The sequence below is a fragment of the Silene latifolia genome, chromosome 2, assembly GCF_048544455.1.
Source record: "Silene latifolia isolate original U9 population chromosome 2, ASM4854445v1, whole genome shotgun sequence".
Classification (NCBI taxonomy): domain Eukaryota; kingdom Viridiplantae; phylum Streptophyta; class Magnoliopsida; order Caryophyllales; family Caryophyllaceae; genus Silene; species Silene latifolia.
In genome coordinates, this window is record NC_133527.1 from 88638701 (window position 1) to 88659427 (window position 20727).

At 35.3% G+C, this 20727-nt stretch overlaps 1 protein-coding gene across 1 annotated transcript; it reads left to right on the forward strand.

Moving 5' to 3' along the window:
• The first annotated feature begins 5703 nt into the window (after positions 1-5703).
• Positions 5704-6959, forward strand: LOC141641061 (protein FAR1-RELATED SEQUENCE 5-like). The gene is made up of 2 exons (XM_074449737.1): positions 5704-6197; positions 6581-6959. Exons 1-2 carry the CDS (start codon positions 5704-5706, stop codon positions 6957-6959), a joined length of 873 nt encoding a protein of 290 aa, XP_074305838.1.
• The last annotated feature ends 13768 nt before the right edge of the window (positions 6960-20727 follow it).

The window sequence follows — 20727 nt, forward strand, 5'->3', positions numbered from 1 at the left end:
AAATTTAAAGGGATGCATACAGATAAATCCCACAAAACCAAAGCGAAAAGCAAAGGGCCTAACGGATCACCCTGCTGAACACCCTGACAAGACCACAAGCAGTGCTCCCCATAAAAAAGACGGGCAGGGCTGGAATAACAAAACTCCACCCAACGGGAAAGAACCGGGCAACGACGGCGGACCTCCTGTAGCATGGTCGCACGATCAACAAGGTTGAACGCATTCTGGAAATCAACCAGCAACATAGAAAGCCCCACCTCAGCACCCCGAGCCTCAATGAGCCGGTTCAAGGCATGCAAGATAGTCTCTCCTCCACCGGACACACCAACCCCAAACTAAAGCCCATCAAAATAAGAAGATAAAGAAGGGCCAACCATAAAAGCACCAACCTTAGAGACAAGCCGTCTCCAGACCGTGCCAACAACAATAGGACGAACCCCACCACCCGGTTTAACGAGTGGCGTGAGAGGGCGCCTGCAATGTACTCACCCGCAGGAAGAGGACACCGGCCCTCAAGAAAAATATTAACCACCCTAGTAATAGAAGTGATCAAATCATCAGAGATAGCCACAACAGCGCCACTCAAACAGTCCATAAGGTGCTGGGCACGAAAACCATCCCGCCCAAAAGAAGTACCGCGTGGGAAGCTACGAATCATATCAAAAACCACCGTCGAAGAGGCAACCAGAGGATGATGATCCCCTGACAAAGCAGGCAATGAAGGAGGCGGGGCGACAGGATGCTTCTCACGCAAGGCCACAAGAGTGGCATCGGAGTAGGGGGCGACCCCAGAAGAAGAAAGCACCCGGACAGCAGCAGTATAGTGGCCATCACAAATCTTTCGCCGACATTGGCGGAGGTTAAGCTCACTCAAATCCAGATCCTCATCCATAGTAAATGAAGAAGGACCCTCATCGAAACACTCCTGCAACAAATGCAAACTCCCCCAGGTACCCCCCAAGCAAGGATAGCCCTGACAATACTCTCCTCCTGATGCTGACGCCGAATAGCAGTCCGACACTCATGATTACTCCGAGGAGCGAAAGTCTTAAGCAAACAAAGTGGTAGAACAAGCAAACGAACCCAGCGGGAGAGATCACTAGGGGAATCAGCCACATCATCCATGGCCCCTTTCAAAGCCCGAGCAAACCCAAGATGGCACTTAGGAGGAATAGATTTCACGGTGCAAAGGCCTAACGACAAAAAAAGATCAAGCGAAGATATAGACCATTGAACAAGCTCAACACTATCATCAGAAGAAACCGAAGTAGAAGGAGCCAAAGGTCTCGGAATACCACAAATATGAAAGGTGTAGAGGCCATCAACACACTCCGGATGCATCACAATATCACCCTAACTATGCCGACATCTAGCTCGAGTAGTACGGGTTTTAAAACACACCCCACACAACCATAGCCCAATCCATCTCAAAGAACTCTCGACATTGGAATAAACAGTCACACTATGAGTAAGAGTCTGACGCGTAAGGTCCAACGCACCATCATGACAATGTCGGTCCTGTAAATGTTTCTACCATGCAGCCTTAGTTAGGCCCTTACCAAAACCATCCCGACACGCATGAAGACCCGAAAAAGGACAGTGGTATCGCACAAGCTCGGGCATGAAGGAAGAAACAAAATCCCACACCCTACCTGCACAAAAACCGATATAGCCACCAAAATAACCACCCGAACGAAAACCACCACACAGGCAACCGCACAAGTAGCAAGAGGCTGAAAGAAGACTATTAGTGGCTGGACTAAGAAGAATCCACCACCTAAACAAAAAAAACCACCTAAACAAAAAACCACGACAGCAGCCCGTAACACCCACCTCAACCACCACCTACACGACAAACAGCAGGCAGCAACTAAATGTGGCCGGACAACAACCAGCAGTAGAAACCACGGCTAAAGGACAACCACCACCAGCCAAAAAAACTGCAGCAGAAAACACGCAGCAGAAAAACGCAGCACAAAGGAAATGAGAAACCTTACCGGAGGAAAACGCCAAGGCAGAGTAGTCAGCCACCACAGCAAGGACCGGCGACGTGAGGTCTGGTGGTCTAAGGGTGGTGGCGATGGGATGCAGACACCGTAGGCAGGCGGCAACGAACCCAGCAAAAACGACAATAACACTGCCCTAACAAAATCCTTCAACAACAGCGGCCGCCGTTCAAAACAGCCAACAAACACCACCCCTGACCGGCGACGTGAGGTCTAATGGTCGACTTGAAGCGGTGGTTGGCAGCCACTGACGGCAGAAAAGTCGAACAACCCAAAGCCCTACAAAAAACCCTAGCACGATCCCTCAAACCCTACCACGAATCCACACCCACGACAGACGGCAGACAACGCCGGTGATCCCAACACCAATGACGTGAGAAGAAGGCAGTGGTTAGAGCGGCAGCAACTGACGGACGGCTGGTTGCACCGATTTGAGGAATCGCACGTGATTATTATTATTATTATTATTATTATTATTATTATTATTATTATTATTATTATTATTATTATTATTATTATTATTATTATTATTATTATTATTATTATTATTATTATTATTATTATTATTATTATTATTATTATTATTATTATTATTATTATTATTATTATTATTATTATGCTAGAGTTCCGGTGAGAACGGGGCTTATCGTGAGAACTGCTCTCAACCGTCCATCAAATTATCTGACGGCTAAGATTAGACGCGCGCTTCTTTGAAAAGTAGAGTTTCGCGGAAAACCAAAAATAAGAGTGTACATGTGAGCAATATCAAACCTACGAAACAAAATCAAACCACACGAAACAAAATCAATCAATTTCATCATTAATCCTTCCTTAATTTGTATATTTTTGTTTTTCCGACATCAAAATTAGTGATCTAAAATCGGTTATTCATCATCAATAGCTGTGTTCGAAGCACAAATCTTCAGAAGCGCAAATCAGATTCAATTTGTTCAAACTTTTGCATTCATCAGCTATTCATTTATTTCAAGATCAAAACTTTGTAAGAAAAATTGGAATTGATTTCGTCATTCATCTGGAATTATTGTTTTCTACAGTCAATATTGAGGTATGTTCATTCAATGTTATTTAATTCCTTTTTGAATCGTTGTTGAATTGATTTTATGATGATGTTAAAGTTGAATTTAATCAAATTCAATTTAATTTCGGATTTGATTAAATTTAGTTAACTAGATTTAATGTCCAGAACCACAAAAAACATTAATTTTATAATGAAAAGTGTTAAATTAGGGTTTATAGTTTGTTTGTTTGATTTTAGGAGGATGATAAATGTAAATGTACTTTGTGGTGAGAAAAAATAGTAAAAATAATGAGAAAGGAAAAGTGTGCAATTTGAAGTAACTGAAAAGTAATTTTGCATGTAATAATAATGTGTTGTGTTGTACACGTTTCATAAGGAAATGTCCAATCAGTTTTATTGAAATGTGCATTATATATAATAAGGATGTGCAAGTAATTATTACCTTTTGCAAGTGGTCTTGCAACTGTTCACAATAAGTCAAATGACAGTTTGTAACTTGCTTATATGGTGAAAAGACACAACTATTCACATTAATTTGAATATTACTTTTAAATGTACATTATATTAATTATAAAAAAACATGTTCCATCAAATAAATTGTCCACTATCTACATTCATAATTTGTATTTTCTGATAATTAGGTGCAACTAAAATATCATTAAGCACTGTTTGGAAAATGTACATTATATTATATTTAAAGGTACATTAAATTATTTAAAAAAGAACATGAAACATTATTTGGAAAATAAATGTGCTTTCAGTTTAATTCAAATGTCCATTACGTATTTTCATAATGTGCATGTACTGTTTTATGCAAGAGATTTAAAAGCAGTCCTTAAATGTACATTATTTATTTTTTAAGGTACATTTTATTATTTAGACAGGAATTTGAAATATCAATTAAATTGAACTCGTAATACATATAGTCGTTTAAGTAACATAGATAACTTCAACCAATTTATTAATTACCATGATTATGTTTGTGACAATTGAAAAGACACAACTGTTCACAAAATTTAATCTCTTATACTAAATTAATCAACTATATAAACACAAGAGAACACCACCACTTTTTTATCCTATCTTCATTTCTAAAACCTTTTTCAATAACCAAAACCTTTAATCTCTCCAGAAAACTACTTAATTTTCTTTAAAAAAAAACAATGTCTTACGCTAAATGTAAAATTGCCCACTACAAGAATGATGATGACAAAACCAATTTCGTCAATAATTATAGGCAATGGAAAGTAGGCCAGTTTTCTTCAAATTGGATTGATGGAAGAAATATTTCTGAGGAGATGGATGTACCATCACACAGTCGTCCTTTACATAATTTCCTTACTACTCCTGAATTCCTCCGGATTTTTTTTGACCGACTTGGGAGTCGAGAGAAGAAAAACATGGCCGAGGTATGCAAGGCCTGGTCAAGTTGGTTCCTTATAGGGAACGACACAAAGGTAATTGAAAGGGATTATTACCGAAACGCGGTTCGGGAAAATGAAAATTGAATAATCACTATCACAAAGAATGATCGGCTGCTTGAAAGATACTGCCTTTGTAGGTGTATGTCTAGTTGTGAATAATAAATAATTAGACATCATAAACGACAAGCACGACAATATAAAAAACACAAAAAACAATATGAAATTGAGGAGCAGTCTGGTGATGAGGGTTATTATGACTCCGACTGTTAGATTAGTTTAGAAATATATTAAGTTAGTTTTCTAGTATATTGTTATTTTGTATTATCTTGTGTTTTTCCTTTTTTTTTCCAGTATAAGCCTTAATAGGCTTTATGCTTTTGAAAGTCTTGAATGGCTTTTGTAAATATTTCTAATATTAATGAAATAGTATTATGTCTATTTGTTTGTTTACTGTCATTAGTATTCAATACATTTTATATATGCTATATCAAAATGGACAACAATATTTCCTATGAACATTAGCAGTAAAATAAATGTTTCTTTAAAGGCATGATAATGGACATTGGCAGGAATACATTATATATGAACCTTTATTTGTACGAAATAAATTACCAATCTTTGTAGAGCATATTAGAATTGGATTACTGCATTATTGATGCAATAATATTCAAATACATACTTACTTAACTATTGTTGAAGCGTACAATGAGTACAAGTGATGCAACTACGTCTTCTTCTACAAATAACAGCTTTAAGACACCAAGAACAAGAATTGAAACATTAGATGCACTCCAGTACATTCCATTCTGTCCAGAGGAAAAGAAACCTAAAGTAGGACAAGTATTCGAAACACTAGAATCAGCAGAGTTATTCTACAAAGAATATTGTACAATCTGTGGGTTTACGCCAAGACTTGCAACAACAAAAAGGATTAAAGGCAATGAGTTACCAAACAGTTTTACATTAAGGAATGTTGTCTGCAATATGCAAGGAGTAAAGGAAAGTAGGAAAAGGAAGAGGACTGATACTGATACTGATACTGCTGACAATGATACACAATCTGATGTGACAGACATAAAGCCGTGTGAGGCCGATTACAAGAATTGACTGTCGTGCATTACTGCAGTTCAAATACCAATAAAATGGAACTTATATTATTACCAGATTCGATGAAGCCCATAACCATCCACTTGCTTCGCCGGAATCTACAAGATTCTTGAAAGGAAACCGAAAAATGACAGAGGTACAGAAACAATTTGTCACAAAGATAAAGGTGCTAAAACTAGGTGGTATGAAAGCCTATAGAGGTTGGAAGGAGCTGTGTGGAGGTTACGACAACATTGGTGTTATTGAGGTTGATTTCAAAAACTTTGTTAGGGACATAAAAACCTACATTGGTAATTTTGATGTGCAAATGTTTGTTGAGAATCTTATTGGGGAAAAAGACACATGCAGTTCATTTTACTTTGATTTTATAGTAGATGAAAACAAGTGCCTGGCTGGAGTGTTTTGGGCAGATCCGATCTGCATAAAGAACTACATGCTGTTTGGTGAGGTGTTATCAGTAGATGCTACATATGCAACAAACAAGTACGATATGGTGTTTGTGCCTTTCACAGGAGTTAATCACCACAAAAGGTGCATAACCTTTGGAGCTGGGTTGATAGGTGATGAAAGTATTGAGTGTTACAGATGGCTGTTCAAGACATTTTTGGAAGCAATGGGCGGGTGCTAGCTGAGAATTATAATTACTGATTAGGACAAATCAATGAAGTCGGTAGTCCCGGAAGTGTTTAAGGAGTCAACACACAGACTGTGCATGTGGCACATAATGAAGAAACTAAGAAAAAAGTCAGTTATCAACTGTTTCAAGATGAGGATTTTAAGACCAGGCTCAATAGGTGTGTTTGGAACCACCAACTTGAGCCTGATGAATTCGAAGAACAATGGGGGAAGATAATGACTGATTATCAACTTGTAGAACACGAGTGGTTTTCAGATTTGTACGATATGAGGGAATAGTGGATCCCTGCCTATTTTAAAGATGTTTCCATGTCTGGCTTGATGAGGGTTACTTCTAGGTTTGAGAGTGAAAACTTTTTCTTTGACAGGTTCCTCACACCTCATTTGACCCTTGTTGAGTTTTGGATATGCTATGAGAGTGCCTTGGAAGTACAAAGACACAAGCAGCCCAAGTTGAACAGTGACACCAAACACTCTGAAATCCCACGGAAAACAAACTCAAACCTTGAAGTCTATGCTTCTGAAATATACTCGCAAAACATTTTCAAAGACTTCCAAACAGAACTGGTTGCAGCTTTGTCTGATTGCCATTTTAAAGATGTGAAGAAGATTGATGAGACAAAAATATATATTCTAACAGACTTGCAGATGCCAAATAAGTCATGGAACGTAGCATATTCACCAGATAACATGGAGATTACTTGCTCCTGTTCTATGTTTCAGAGAATGGGCTTGTTGTGCGATTAACGCCTTTGGATTCTACACAACCAAGATTTTCATAAAATACCGAAACAAAGACATAATGCAAAGATGGACAAAAGCTGCAATGAGTAAGCTTGTCTTTGATAAAGATGGCAAACTGATAGATGTCTCTCAAAAGTTTTCTGACCGGGAAAGTTTGAGTACTGAGCTGTGGCAAGAGGTTTATTCTTGTGTCAGCGTAGCTGAGTGCGATGATAATGACATGAAGCTTTTGATTGAAAAACTAAGAGATATTAGATTGGATATGATTAGTAACAGAAGTGTTCCAGCAAAGAACAAAGACAAGATGAAAGAAATAGAAAAGTACGTGGGCTGCAAAATACCTCAGAAGTTGGTGATTCATGTTCCTAAAGAATCTATAAACAAGGGTAGGACCAAGGGCAAGAGAATTGAATCACAAATTTTAAAAGCCCTAAAGAAGAGAGTAAAAGAGAAGAGGTACTACAAAACATGTGGCCGCCAAGGACACAACTCTAGGACTTGCAAAGAAACAACCCATCTGACAGGTATGTATAATTTGGTTCCTTGTTAAAGAATATTACATTAATGTTAAATAATTATTAGTTATACAAGTATAGCGCATAGTGTTTACCTTCCAAAATCATCACTCTTATATGAAGGCACATAAGCTCTTTGTGCAATGAACATTATGGTTGTTCTGAAGGCACAAATGGGAATTTCAGCAATGTATATTTGATTAACATTAAATGTATATCAATTTAGTTGTTCATTTTGGCCATTTTCTCCTTATAAAATCTAATATTTAATTTACATTCTGTTACATATTCACAAAATACCACCATGAAGATGACGACGATGAAGGAGATGAATCTGATGATGTGGAGGACGACGATGAATCTGATAACGAAGTGGAAGATGCAAATTTTTGATTCAAGGATAGACATCCATAATATACACTACGAGAACATTCTTAAAGGCTTGTATGTACAATTCGATTTTACTGCGAAAGTACATTACTCTTATAGGCAAAGTATATTACATTTGTATTAAAGGATCATTATTGTTGTTCTGCAAGGAACATTCTTAAAGGCTTGTATGTACAATTCGATTTTACTGCCAAAGTACATTACTCTTTAAAGTATATTACATTTGTATTAAAGGATCATTATTGTTGTTCTGCAAGAAACATTCTTAAAGGCTTGTATGTACAATTCGATTTCACTGCCAAAGTACATGACTCTTATAGCCAAAGTATATTACATTTGTATTAAATGATCATTATTGTTGTTCTGCAGGGACATCATAAACTCTATTGGAATTGTTTTTCCAGAGTACAATAATTTGAAGGCGTTTTGCACAATAAACATTATTGTTGTTCTGCAAGAACATAATAAACTTTATTGAAATTTGTTTCCGGAATATAACAGTCTCTTGAATTAATTTTTTTTCAAACTTCAGGTTGTTCGAGTCGTAGCTTCCTCAATATATGTTACATTACTCACACACATGTTACAAACAAAACTAAAAAAGTTTTTACGGCTTGAATTCAGCATCTTCCTCATCTTCATCGTCGTATTCTTCCCATGGTAGTGGGTTTGAACGGAAATCCATTGCCTTCATTAGTACAACATCAAAATATACATTGCCTTCTGTTAAAATCATATATGAAATGTATTTCTTCCGCAGAATCAGTAGGGGAGCATCCTAGGAAAGTAAAGAAAACAATGGATTAGAACATGTACAAATGTATACTGAATTATGTATTCATAATAATTGTATTACTTCTGAAACTCACATCGCCTTTTTTAAGCCCAAAAGTCCAATTTAGATTATCCTTAAATGTCTCCATATGTCTCATAACGTAAAAACCACAATCAGTGTTGTTAGTGTTGTTCCTCCACTTCATCTTTGCAAGAATAGGCTGCAGTTTTTTGATGCGATCAACTTTTACCTTTGAAACACCGATGTCTTTCAAGTATTCTGCTAGAACATTACGCTGGCGGAGAAAGGGGGAAAAAACATTAGGACACTAATAATTCTGAGTTACAATATCACAAAAATAAGAAAATTAAGACAGAACATATTTTTGGGGAAGGTACACTCTATGTAAAGTCATTGTACATTCATAATAATGAATAGGAACAGCATGTAGTGCTGTTAAGTAAAAAAGAGTATAAAATCTTACAAAAGACAGTGGTCTATTGTGGAAAAATTCTTCTGGTTTTCCGTCACGATGAACATTATCAATGATGATGAACTTATACCTGTTGCTGTCAATGACTAGTAAATAGTAATGCCTTTTATATATAACTGGGAAGAAGAACTGTAGATTTTAAAAGATTTAATTAGGCAACAAACAAATTAAATATAACATGCAGAAAGAGTGTATATTGTCGAGGCTAACCAAATCAATTCTATCTGGGTTAACCGAGAATTGGCTAAACTCTTCTTTCATTATATCCTTAATCACCATAAAATTTTCAACAGTGTCTAGTTCTCCTTGAAGTATCATCTGTATGCAAGACAAGTAAAGTTTCTGATGTTAATCAAGGGAAACAACATTACAAAATTTACTTGTTGAAATAAGTTTATATAAATATTTGACTTACACACACAACTGTGGTGAAAAAAATCGATATGGCTCTGAAGAGTTTCTTCTAGATTCCTTGGCATTCAAAAGTTTTGCCCAACAATCAATCACATCACTCGTTAAATACTTAGATTGTCGTAGCGTTGCCATTTCAATATGCCGAAGAGAAATGTCACCCACATGCACAAGAAGTTCCCTGTTCAGACTACTACGTGTTAATCGAAACAGGATACAGAACATTTTAAATTTAAATATTGTATATTAGTAGAGATATATATATATACCTGGCTAAATTGGTATGTTTTCCTCTATTATACGACACATAATCAGCAATGCAATTCTGAAAGTCAGTAAGAGGAGTAATAATGCATGTATCTGTGCTTAGTAAATTACGATTTGCAAGGATGCTCAGAGACTCTGGTTGACTTGTTTCATGTTCATGAACATTTTGATTGTTGATGACTTTGCCCTTGGTAGTGTCAGCACTGTCAAGCACATTATGCTCATTTGTACTCTTATCTTTTATCCTAGCTATGTCGTTTGTATTACTCACATCTATCGTGCTATCATTGTTCTCACAAACATCATTACTGATGTGACCATAATTAGAGCATATTTAGTCCCCGAATTATCCTTGTTCCCATGCTTTTTAGTGCATATTTGGGTCATTTATTGTCTTTAGTTGTTTGTTTTGCATTTTCTTTGAGGTTTTGTGTCCTTGGTAGGAAAGGAGTGCAAACCTTGCATTTTTATGGCAAAACGAGACTAAATTGATTGAATTCAATGACCAAGCATCAAGGAGAGACAAGATTAGAAGGCCTTTATACATACTATAGTAGATGGGCAATGATGAGAAGAGATCCTTGCATCTCCGAGGAAATCCCCAAGGATTTTATGAAGAAAAGGGAAGAAAAGAAGAAGAAAGCATGCTGCATGACAATCCGTGCGTCTTCCCAAGAAGACGCCCGTCCACCAAGCCACAATCCGTGCGTCTTCCTTACAAGACGCCCGTCTTCTCCCAAAGACGCCTGGGCAGCAACTCACGAATCCGGCCGTCCCGTGCCTAAGACGCACGGATTCCAAGACAGCACAACTTCGTTTCTTCAAGCTTCATGAAAAATGCCCATCCTTCCGAAAATACCGGCGTTTCCCTAAGTAGGGACTTAATCGTCATTTAAGCCCTTAGTTAACCCTAATTCCTACACCTAATCCTCACTATAAATACCCCATTAGTCTAATTAGAAGAGCATGTTCTTCTTAGCAATCTCTAGGGTAGTTAATATCAATCAAATCTCTCTTTAATTTTGTAATCAACAATTAATCAAGTTCTAATACAAGTTTTATTTCCTTAATCTCTCTTTTGTTCATCCTTTATTTTGGGTAATTGAAGATTATTTGGGTTATTATTGGGAGATTGACAACCTCTCAATCAAGCATCAAGTACTTCTTTTATTCTTAGCTTTATTATTAGAATCATTAGTAGGTATAATTCTCTTAATCCCTTTTTAATTATTGCTAATTACTTTCATTTGTTCATCATGTTTCACTTTGTTGGTATGATTGACTACTTTGCTAGCATGTTCAACATGATAATGAGTGAGTAGTTCCATAGCTAGGGTTAATGGGTAATTAGGGGAAACCAACATGGGGAATGATTCATGCTTAAATTAATATGCTTTCATGGTTTATTTGCTTGCTTGTTATGATCTCAACTCATGCACATGTTATGTTTGATGAAATGCGAGCCTATGAATCCTTGCATTTTTTGCCCATCACCTATCTTTTCAATGAGACTTGTAAGACATAAACCAACTCGAGTCTCATTAGACCATGCATGTTGTTGAGTAGGGAAGACTAAGTCGACTTGTAGGTGTTGTACAATCTAATCGATTCGGCTCCGGGACCCAAACTCTCCTAGGATTGTAAGATATAACCCAACTCAATCCATCACAACAATAATTGCTTGCTTATAATTTGAGAACATGTTTGCATGATCAATTCCCATGAATTCCCTATGACCCCATGATACCCTAGTGCTTTTTATCAATTGTTTACAACCCTTTTCAATTCATCTTGCTTGTTTACTTTTATTGCTATTTAGTTTAGTGACCTTCTACATCAACCCAAATTGTGACACCCCTAAGACACCACTAGTTGAAATAGAAATCTCATCTCAATTCCCGTCCCTTGGGATCCGACCTTTACATGCCTCTTTACTAATTGTAGAGTTGTTTGTGTAGCTATAAATTGTCATTTGGTCTAGGTGCTCCTAACGACAAGTTACCGAAAAGATTCACTTCGACCAATTACCATCTGGTATATTCCCTTCTATACAACCTACCTCCACTGTTCTCTTCTTAACCCTAATAGTCTCATTGTTGTCACGGACACCAATATCATTGGTACTCTTCTCTTTCTTTCCAACTACCTCCTCTCTTATCTCCTCATCCCCAACAGTCTCATCACCACATTTATCCTCGTAGAATTCTTCATCAGACGAATTCAGTTTCTTTGGGAAGGGCTTCTCTTGATACTGCTTCACCTTTGTTAAAACGTCATCACAAACAATGTTGCACTTGGATGAAACCAAAGTGCAAAGATATTTGATTCTCAATATTCGAAGTCCATCCATCTAAAAAAGTTAGAATATCTTGAGGATAGGTAATTTTTAAACAAGAATGTGCTTTTAATACTTTAAGAAAGATTATTTAATTAAACCAAAAGTACATTTACAATTATGGGATATAAATTGTTTAGAAACTTATGTTGTTTTTTGTCAACCCACAAGTCCAATACTGACCCTTCCTTGTACGTTTCCATGTGTTTCATTGTGTAAATACCACAGTCAACAACATTTTGATGGTTTCTACAAGGCATTTTTAATACAGCAGGCTCCATTGCTCTTACTCTTTCCTTCAAATCACCAATGTCATTGAAATATTCTGCCAAAGCATTACGCTGCATGGAAAAATTCAGATCAAACTGTCTAGAGAGACCGTGCAAAAAATATGACATTGTAAAAGAAAAAATAACCAATGAAAGGCAACTGAACAATTACCATATTCCAAGGTTTGTTTCCATAACGAGTTTTTGAGGTTTCATCATACTGTTGATTATCAAGAATGACAAACTTGTTCTTCTCCATATTGAATACGAACAGGTAAAAATGCTTGTCGGATATTATTGGGAAAAAAAACTATTTTATATAAGAAAAGATTAGAAGATACAACAGACATAAAATTTGTTACGAGAGTAAATTAGCAGCAGATAACACTATGTATTGACTATATTTATTGTTTGAGCTAACCATGTCAACTTTTGTCACATCAATATTCCCAGCATGATTTAACTCATTTCTAAGATGCTTCTTGAATACTTCCGATTGTCTTTCTAATTTGAATTCTTTCCTTTGCCCTTGAAATGCTTGTTGCACACACAGAACATAATATTCTTCTATTAATATACACTTGTATAACATAAAATTATTGTAATATAGAATGAAATAAAATTTTACTTACAAATACGAGGGTTGAAGCAAAGAATCGACGTGGTGCTGATGATTTTCTTTCAAGTTCATTGAAATTCAAGTAAGCTGACCAACAATCAACCACAGCATCTGCTATATACCGAGGTGGTTTTAGAGATGCAAAAAGATATCGGGTACCTACGACATTCTTAAACTCAAAGAGCTTTTCACTGGTTCAAACGTTACACAAAACAAGTCAGTTAATTACACATATGTACATTATCTTTATTAATAATGCACACAATACCCAAACGAAATGTACAGAATGATTAAATAAAACAAACATAATGAGTAGAATAAAATATAGAGAAAATTGTTGATTACAGCCTTTTAAAAATCACTTTTTGAAATTTACAGCCTTATAAATTTTTTTTTTTGAAAATTACATCCAAAATATTACGTTTCTTCTAAAATTGCACCAACTTGAGGTTTTTGGTGAATTTTGATGATGTTTTTATGATGTACCCTTTATTATTTGAGAGCCTACTTACCCAGATTTCTTACCTCTCCTTAACACAAACCAATTAATCACCTCAAACATCATAAAAACATCATCAAAATTCACCGAAAACCTCAAGTTGGTGCAATTTTAGAAGAAAAGTAATATTTTGGATGTAATTTTCAAAAAAAAATTTATAAGGCTGTAATTTTCAAAAAGTGATTTTTAAAAGGCTGTAATCAACAATTTTCTCTAAAATATAACTAGCAAGAACAATTTCTTTTCCCTTAGTGTAGTAGACGTAGTCAGCAATATAATGCTGAAACTCAGATGGCTCTGTACATGGGTCAGTTTCTCCTCTTAGTAAATCAAGTACAATACTAATATCTAAGCTTGAGTTGGGATTGGTTGCCTTGGGTTCTTCACTATAATCTTTAGATAACATGCTACATACAAGGGTATTTATAAGATTATCCGTATTGGCTTCTTGCTCATTCTCCCCGTCACTATCAACATAAAGATGGTTCGAATCATTTCGTACATCCTTGTCATCATCAGACATTTTGTTTTTGTCACACTCCCCTTCTGACACCTCTTTCTTGTTGTCTTCATTCCCATTTTCATCTGTTTCAACTTTGTTTTCCTCAAACTCCCCTTCCGACACGTCTTCCTTGTTATCTTCATTCCCATTTTCAACTGTTTCAACTTTGTTTTCCTCAAACTCCCCTTCCGCAAACTCCCCTTCCGACACGTCTTCCTTGTTATCTTCATTCCCATTTTCAACTGATTCAACTTTGTTTTCCTCAGACTCCCCTTTCGACATCTCTTCCTTCTTGTGTTCATTTCCATTTTCAACTGTTTCAACTTTGTTTTCCTCCGACTCTCCTTTTGACACCTCTTCCTTGTTATCTTCATTCACATTGTCAACTAATTCACCTTCTTTTCTCAATGCACAAGGCTTCTGGAATAGTTGAAATGTATCAAATTAAATAACAATACACTTAAGCACCAAGTTAACATAATATAACAAAAAATATGATCAACATATTTACCTTTTTGTATGTATAAAAAATCGGCCTCTTCAATGACATGCTTTCAACCTGAATATTATTTTTTAAAGTTATGATTACATTATTCAAAGCTTCAAGAACCAAAGGATGATTACTAACATCATTCTCCGCATCAGGAATAGCATCTGGAATATCAGCAACATTAGTACCAAAAGAACTTTCACTATCAGCAGAGCTGTGCTTATTTGACAAATTGAGTAAACTAAATGCATGATCACAGAGCTTCTTAGCAGTCTTGTTCTCCTTAATTATTGATGCTCCTTTTTCTAATTTAGCCTTAACAGATGATATGTTCTGAGCTAAACTAGTTATACATTTAGCAAGATCAAGAATATACTCCTCGGTGTAGTCCTTTGTTTCATAGACATATTCGACACATGTATTGTCAGCCACCTCCTTGCATTGGTGCTTCCAACTTACCATTTCCAAATATACCGCTTTTTATCTAATCCTTCTCTCTGGAGGATAACAAACTACTAGTCCAACCTACCAACGTATAATAATCTCTTTCAACTTTTCATTCCATATGAACAACGCGATCAACATAGATGAGCTGCAAAAAAAAAATAAAAAAAAAATAATTAGAAGAGAATGAAAACGTAACTTGAAATGTTAAATTAATTTATGAACTTCAAATATATTTTTTGAGACTTCTTACCTCCAAAAACAACAATGGCCCGCCGAAGTGAGTCTCCTTTTCCACCCACTCAATCTTGCTTTCTTGGAGACTTTTTAACAAAAAGGAACACCAATTGTAATCTTTGATTTCATCATATTCATCAACGATTTCAAAACATGATGATTAACCAAAGGCTTTTGGGTGTTTTTCATTAGCAAAGAAACAACAAACACAACAAAGTTAACCTTGAATTCATCACCACCATGATCATGATTTATCAACCAATTCTCAAGAGTTTTGAGTGGAATTTGTCCATCTTTTATACCAATTTGTTGTTTCCATTTGGCATAAAACTCGTGAAACTGTTCTGATTCAGTATGAGTTTTGGATAATTCAACTGTTTTAGGGCCTATTGGAAATCCAAATGTTGATCTTACATCGGAAACCTTCAAGAACAGCTTCTCACCATCAAGAAAATCAATACAGTATTGGTATGGGTTATACTGCTTAATTAACCAGTACCCAAGTTTTAAAGGAATGGAACGAACTCTTAACCAAAACAGCCCACTAAATCCAATCTCTTCTAGCGCGCACCACTGTTCGTATGACAAACGTTCAACTACCTCAACTATTCTTGTATGAAACATTCTCGTATATGCACTTTTAAACGAAGAGAAATCAAACTTCTGCTTACACTTGGAACCCAATACCATCTTATTACTTACTTTACCCTTTTGAGGACTTTGTTTCTTTATAGTAACAATTTGTTTATTAACAGAAACAATTTGTTTCTTAACTGCAAGATCGTCGTCACTTTCTTCATTTATCTTCTTTGCGAAAGATTGTATACACTTAGATTTACTGTTAATAGTAGCTGATTTACGCTTTCTTGTAAATGGAGCACACTCATTTTTACCATCAGTGCAACTTTCAGCTGGTGGAAAAATAAAAGTAACTTTTCTTCGCTTTTGAGATTTTTTATCTTCCTGCTCCATAGTCTGTAATTATAAAATGAAATTACAAAACAAGTAGAGATAATCAGTAGTTACTTAAGTTTAGGAAATGTACATTAATCACAAATATAATGTTCTTTTAGATGATTCAGAACAGTTTCTATATTAAAAACAAACGGCACATTAGTTTAAGCTGAATGTACATTATATTATTACGTTCAATTGAAAACACAAAATTAACAAGTAGAGATAATCAGCAGTTACCTAATTTTTGGAAATGTACATTAATCACAAATATAATGTTCTTTTAGATGATTCAGAACAGTTTCTATATTAAAAACAAACGGCACATTAATTTAAGCTGAATGTATTATATTATTACATTTAATAGAAAATACAAAATTGACAAGTAGAGATAATCACCAGTTACCTAATTTTAGGAAATGTACATTAGTCACAAAGATAATGTACTTTTAGATGATTCAGAACAATTTCTATATTAAAAACAATAGGCACATTAATTTAATGCTGTATGAACAATATATTATTACGTTCAATTAAAAATCCAAAATTAACAGAAACTAGAAAGTAAATGTTTAAAGAATACTTCAGAGATCTCAAAATTGGGGAAGAACAATGCGAATGTATTTCAAAATGTAGAAAAAATAATTCATGCACATTAATCCGAATGTAGTTTTAACAGTGAAGCAGTATAAATATCTGAAATCAAAACATCAAAATTATACTGCATTTGAACAATTAAGTGATCCAAATTAAACATTATATTAGAATTATGATAGAGAAGAAACGAAATTGAAAAGAAAATACCTTAGTATAACGGACGAAATTGGGTGTAACTTCAAAATTATACTGCTGTTGAACAATTCTCCTATGACAACGTCTATACTGGTAATGTAAAATGACTGAGCTAAAAACTGGTTACTACTTTTATTTTTTACTCCATTTCTTTTTTCTTGTAGGTAGTTAGTAGTAGTTACTAGTGTACTGTAACTGTTAAAAAAATAAGGGAAATGATAAATACAACCCAGTGGGTTATATTAAAACATTTAATACCCTTCCATATTTGGAATTAGTTTAGAAATTAGAGAGTAAATTACACATAAATCAATACAATTAATGCATATATTAACTATTTATTTCCTCTTTTAGTTTTTACTTGCTTTTTAATGTTTGTTTTCGTTTTTCTTTTTTTTAAGCCTTAAATGGCTTTGTAAAAATTTGTAATATTGGTAAAATGAAGTCTGTTGGTAAAACAGGGTTAAAACTACGAGGTCGGGTATCCTAAAACGGGACGGGATTAAAACTACGAGGTCGGCAAGACAAAAAGACACCATAGAGGGGTTGAGTGAACCCTTTTTTTTTTGGGGGGGGGGCGGGTATCCTAAAACGGGACGGGAAAGGTTTAGGGTTTGATACCGCGGATCCGCCTAATCCAACTCTAAACCCTTTCCCTTGCTTCTCATTTGAAGGCAGCAAGACAAAAAGACACCCTAGAGGGGCCGAGTGAACCTTTTTTTGGGGGCCGGTTATCCTAAAACGGGATGGGAAAGGGTTTAGGGTTTGATTAGGCGTACCGCTACTGCGGATCCGCCTAATCCAAACTAAACCCTTTCCCTTGCTTCTCATTTGAAGGCGGCAAGACAAAAATACTCTAGAGGGGCCGAGTGAACCCTTTTTTTGGGGGGGGGGGGGTATCCTAAAACGGGACGGGAAAGGGTTTACGGTTTGATTAGGCAGACCGCTACCATGGATCCGCCTAATTGAACCCTAAACCCTTTCCCTTGCTTCTCATTCGAAGGCGGCAAGACAAAAATACACCCTAGAGGGGCCGAGTGAACCCTTTTTGGGGACGGGATTAAAACTAGGGGGCTAAGTATCCTAAAACAGGACGGGAAAAGATTTATGGTTGGATTAGGCAGACCGCGGTCTGCCTAATCCAACCTTAAACCCATTCCCTTATTTTAAGACGATAATCTTTGAAAGAAATGCGGGTTTAAAGCTTTGGTAAATCGCTACATAATAATATGGACATTTGTAAAATGTTGAAGGTACATTATAGTCGATCACTCTTGTAATTGGCTTTAAATTAGAAAGGGTCAATTCTAAACAGTTAAAGCTTAGGTACATGATAATAATTTAGATTCAAATAAACATTCATAATAAATTGCAAATATGTTCTGACAATAATAGTTAATGAAAATGCATATGTTTCTAAATTTAACTGCAGATTATAATTATACATCAATTAACATCAAAGTTCTTAACCCTTTCTGGGTTTACTGCAAACAGAAGCATGAACACTGCTCTCACCCTCTAACAAGTCCTCTCTTAGACGTTTCTTATAACCGTCCATTAATTTCATAGCCTTCACGACTGCTGGCCAAGGTATAGTATTTTCACGATCAACAAGAGCATATGATTCTCGTACAGCTGTGACACCGGTGAGGAACTGATGGTCCATGTCAGCCTCTGTGTACTGTTTTTGTCTATTAGCTTCAAGTTGTCGGGCTATGATGTCTCTTTCAACCGTGATAAACTTCATCTGCGCTTCAGTAATGTCCAACCTCTGTTGTAGTGACTTTGCATTCACTTCAGCTATGTCCAGTTTCTCGTACAACCCTTCCTGATGTTTTTTTAATACTTCATTTTTACCAAGCACCTCAATAAGATACTGATCCAGTGAATCTCTTTCGCGTTTCATTTCGCGAGATCATACTCAACGTCATCGAGTTTTTGCTCGATATCCGACATTATTTCCACATTGGTAACAAAACTCATATTCTGGTTCAGGCAAAAAATAAACGTATTTTAAAAAGAGTGACAATAAACTTAAGGCATTATGGGAAGTACCAACTTCAACCATATTTAGGCCATACTATAGGGTAAAACAAATTAACGTGGGCTTTGACATTGTATAATCATGCAAAGAGCAAACACTGTTATTTTGAAAACAGATTACAGCAAAAGGTAAAATAATCTTATCCTGCAAATATTAAGCACGTTGCCAGATTGAAATATCTACTATACTTAATTTTGGCAAAACGTTCCAACCACAAATGCAGTTTGATTTTCAGACCTGAAGCAACTTTTAATTCGTTTGGGGACTAAAGTATATATTTCTTTTCGCAAGATGAAAAAACATACTGATTAATCAAATAATACTTATAAATGAAATAATCAGAATGTTATATAGGCTACTATTTACATAAAGATATGCATTTCTTTTGCAGGGAAAAAATAATAAGAACAAAAAAACAAAAAAATCAGAAACCAGAGCACCTTTTCAAGGGAGTGAAGACGTTTTATATGATTATTCCATAGATTTTGTAATTAGCACACTAGTTTAGACAAGTATTTATAGTGAGTTTTATATTTAAACTGATTATGAAATAGTCTTGAATGGCTTTTGTAAGTATTTCTAATACTAATTAAATAGTATTATGTCGTTTACTGTCATTAACATTCAATACATTTTGTATATGCTATATCAAAATGGACAACAATATTTCCTACGAACATTATTAATAAAATAAATATTTCTTTAAAGGCATGACAATGGACATTGGCAGGAATACATTATATATGAACCTTTATTTGTATGAAATAAATTACCAGAGCATATTAGAATTCGATTACTGCATTATTCTTGCAATAATATTCAATATACTTATTTACATAAAGATATGCATTTCTTTTGCAGGGAAAAAATAATAGGAACAACAAAAAAAACAGAAATTAGAGTACCTTTTTAAGGGAGTGAAGACGGTTTCTATGATTATTCCTTAGATTTTGTAATTAGCACATTAGTGTAGATAAGTATTTATATTGAGTTTTATATATAAACTTCTTTGGATAAGAATAGGAGAAGTTAGAATTTATGAGTGTAGTATTATTTGTCTTTTCACATGCATTAGTTTACAACTGTCATTTGACACATGTCTTATTTAATCAAATAATCATGAATAGTGGTGTCTTTTCACCTGAATTACTTTACAACTTGCATGTGAGAGTGTAATTATTAGATGCATTAATTTATATTATTTAATTTAAATGGTACATTGTTAATGCACGTAATGGAGATTGTAAATACAGTGATGGGACAATTCGTTTCATGATGTATCGAAAATCCAAAAATTACAAAAGGTACGACGTCAATATAATGAAATATCATTAACAAATAAGAGAATGTACTTATATTCTTATATTCTGAATGGACATTGAAAATCAACAGTAGGTACAAGGGGTATGAGGTAAATATAAAACTTATACTCAAATGTACCTTAGTTGTTTATATATATTACTCGGTTTGATTTAATAGAATAAAAGCAAGTTCGACCGCTGGTCGGGAAATTGATGTCGGGATAGAGTCAAAATCTTCTTCTTCACTGTCTACAACAACAAGGTTTCCTAACTCGGGTGCCAAATGATATTGAAACAGGTGCAATGTCCTCCATGTAAAGAGATTGTCTGTCAAGTAACAACGACACCTTCGGAAAACCACTACATTATCCCTGGTAGTCGTTCTAACCCCAAATGAAATGCTTGTCTGTAATCTCCTTTCATATTCCTCTCTT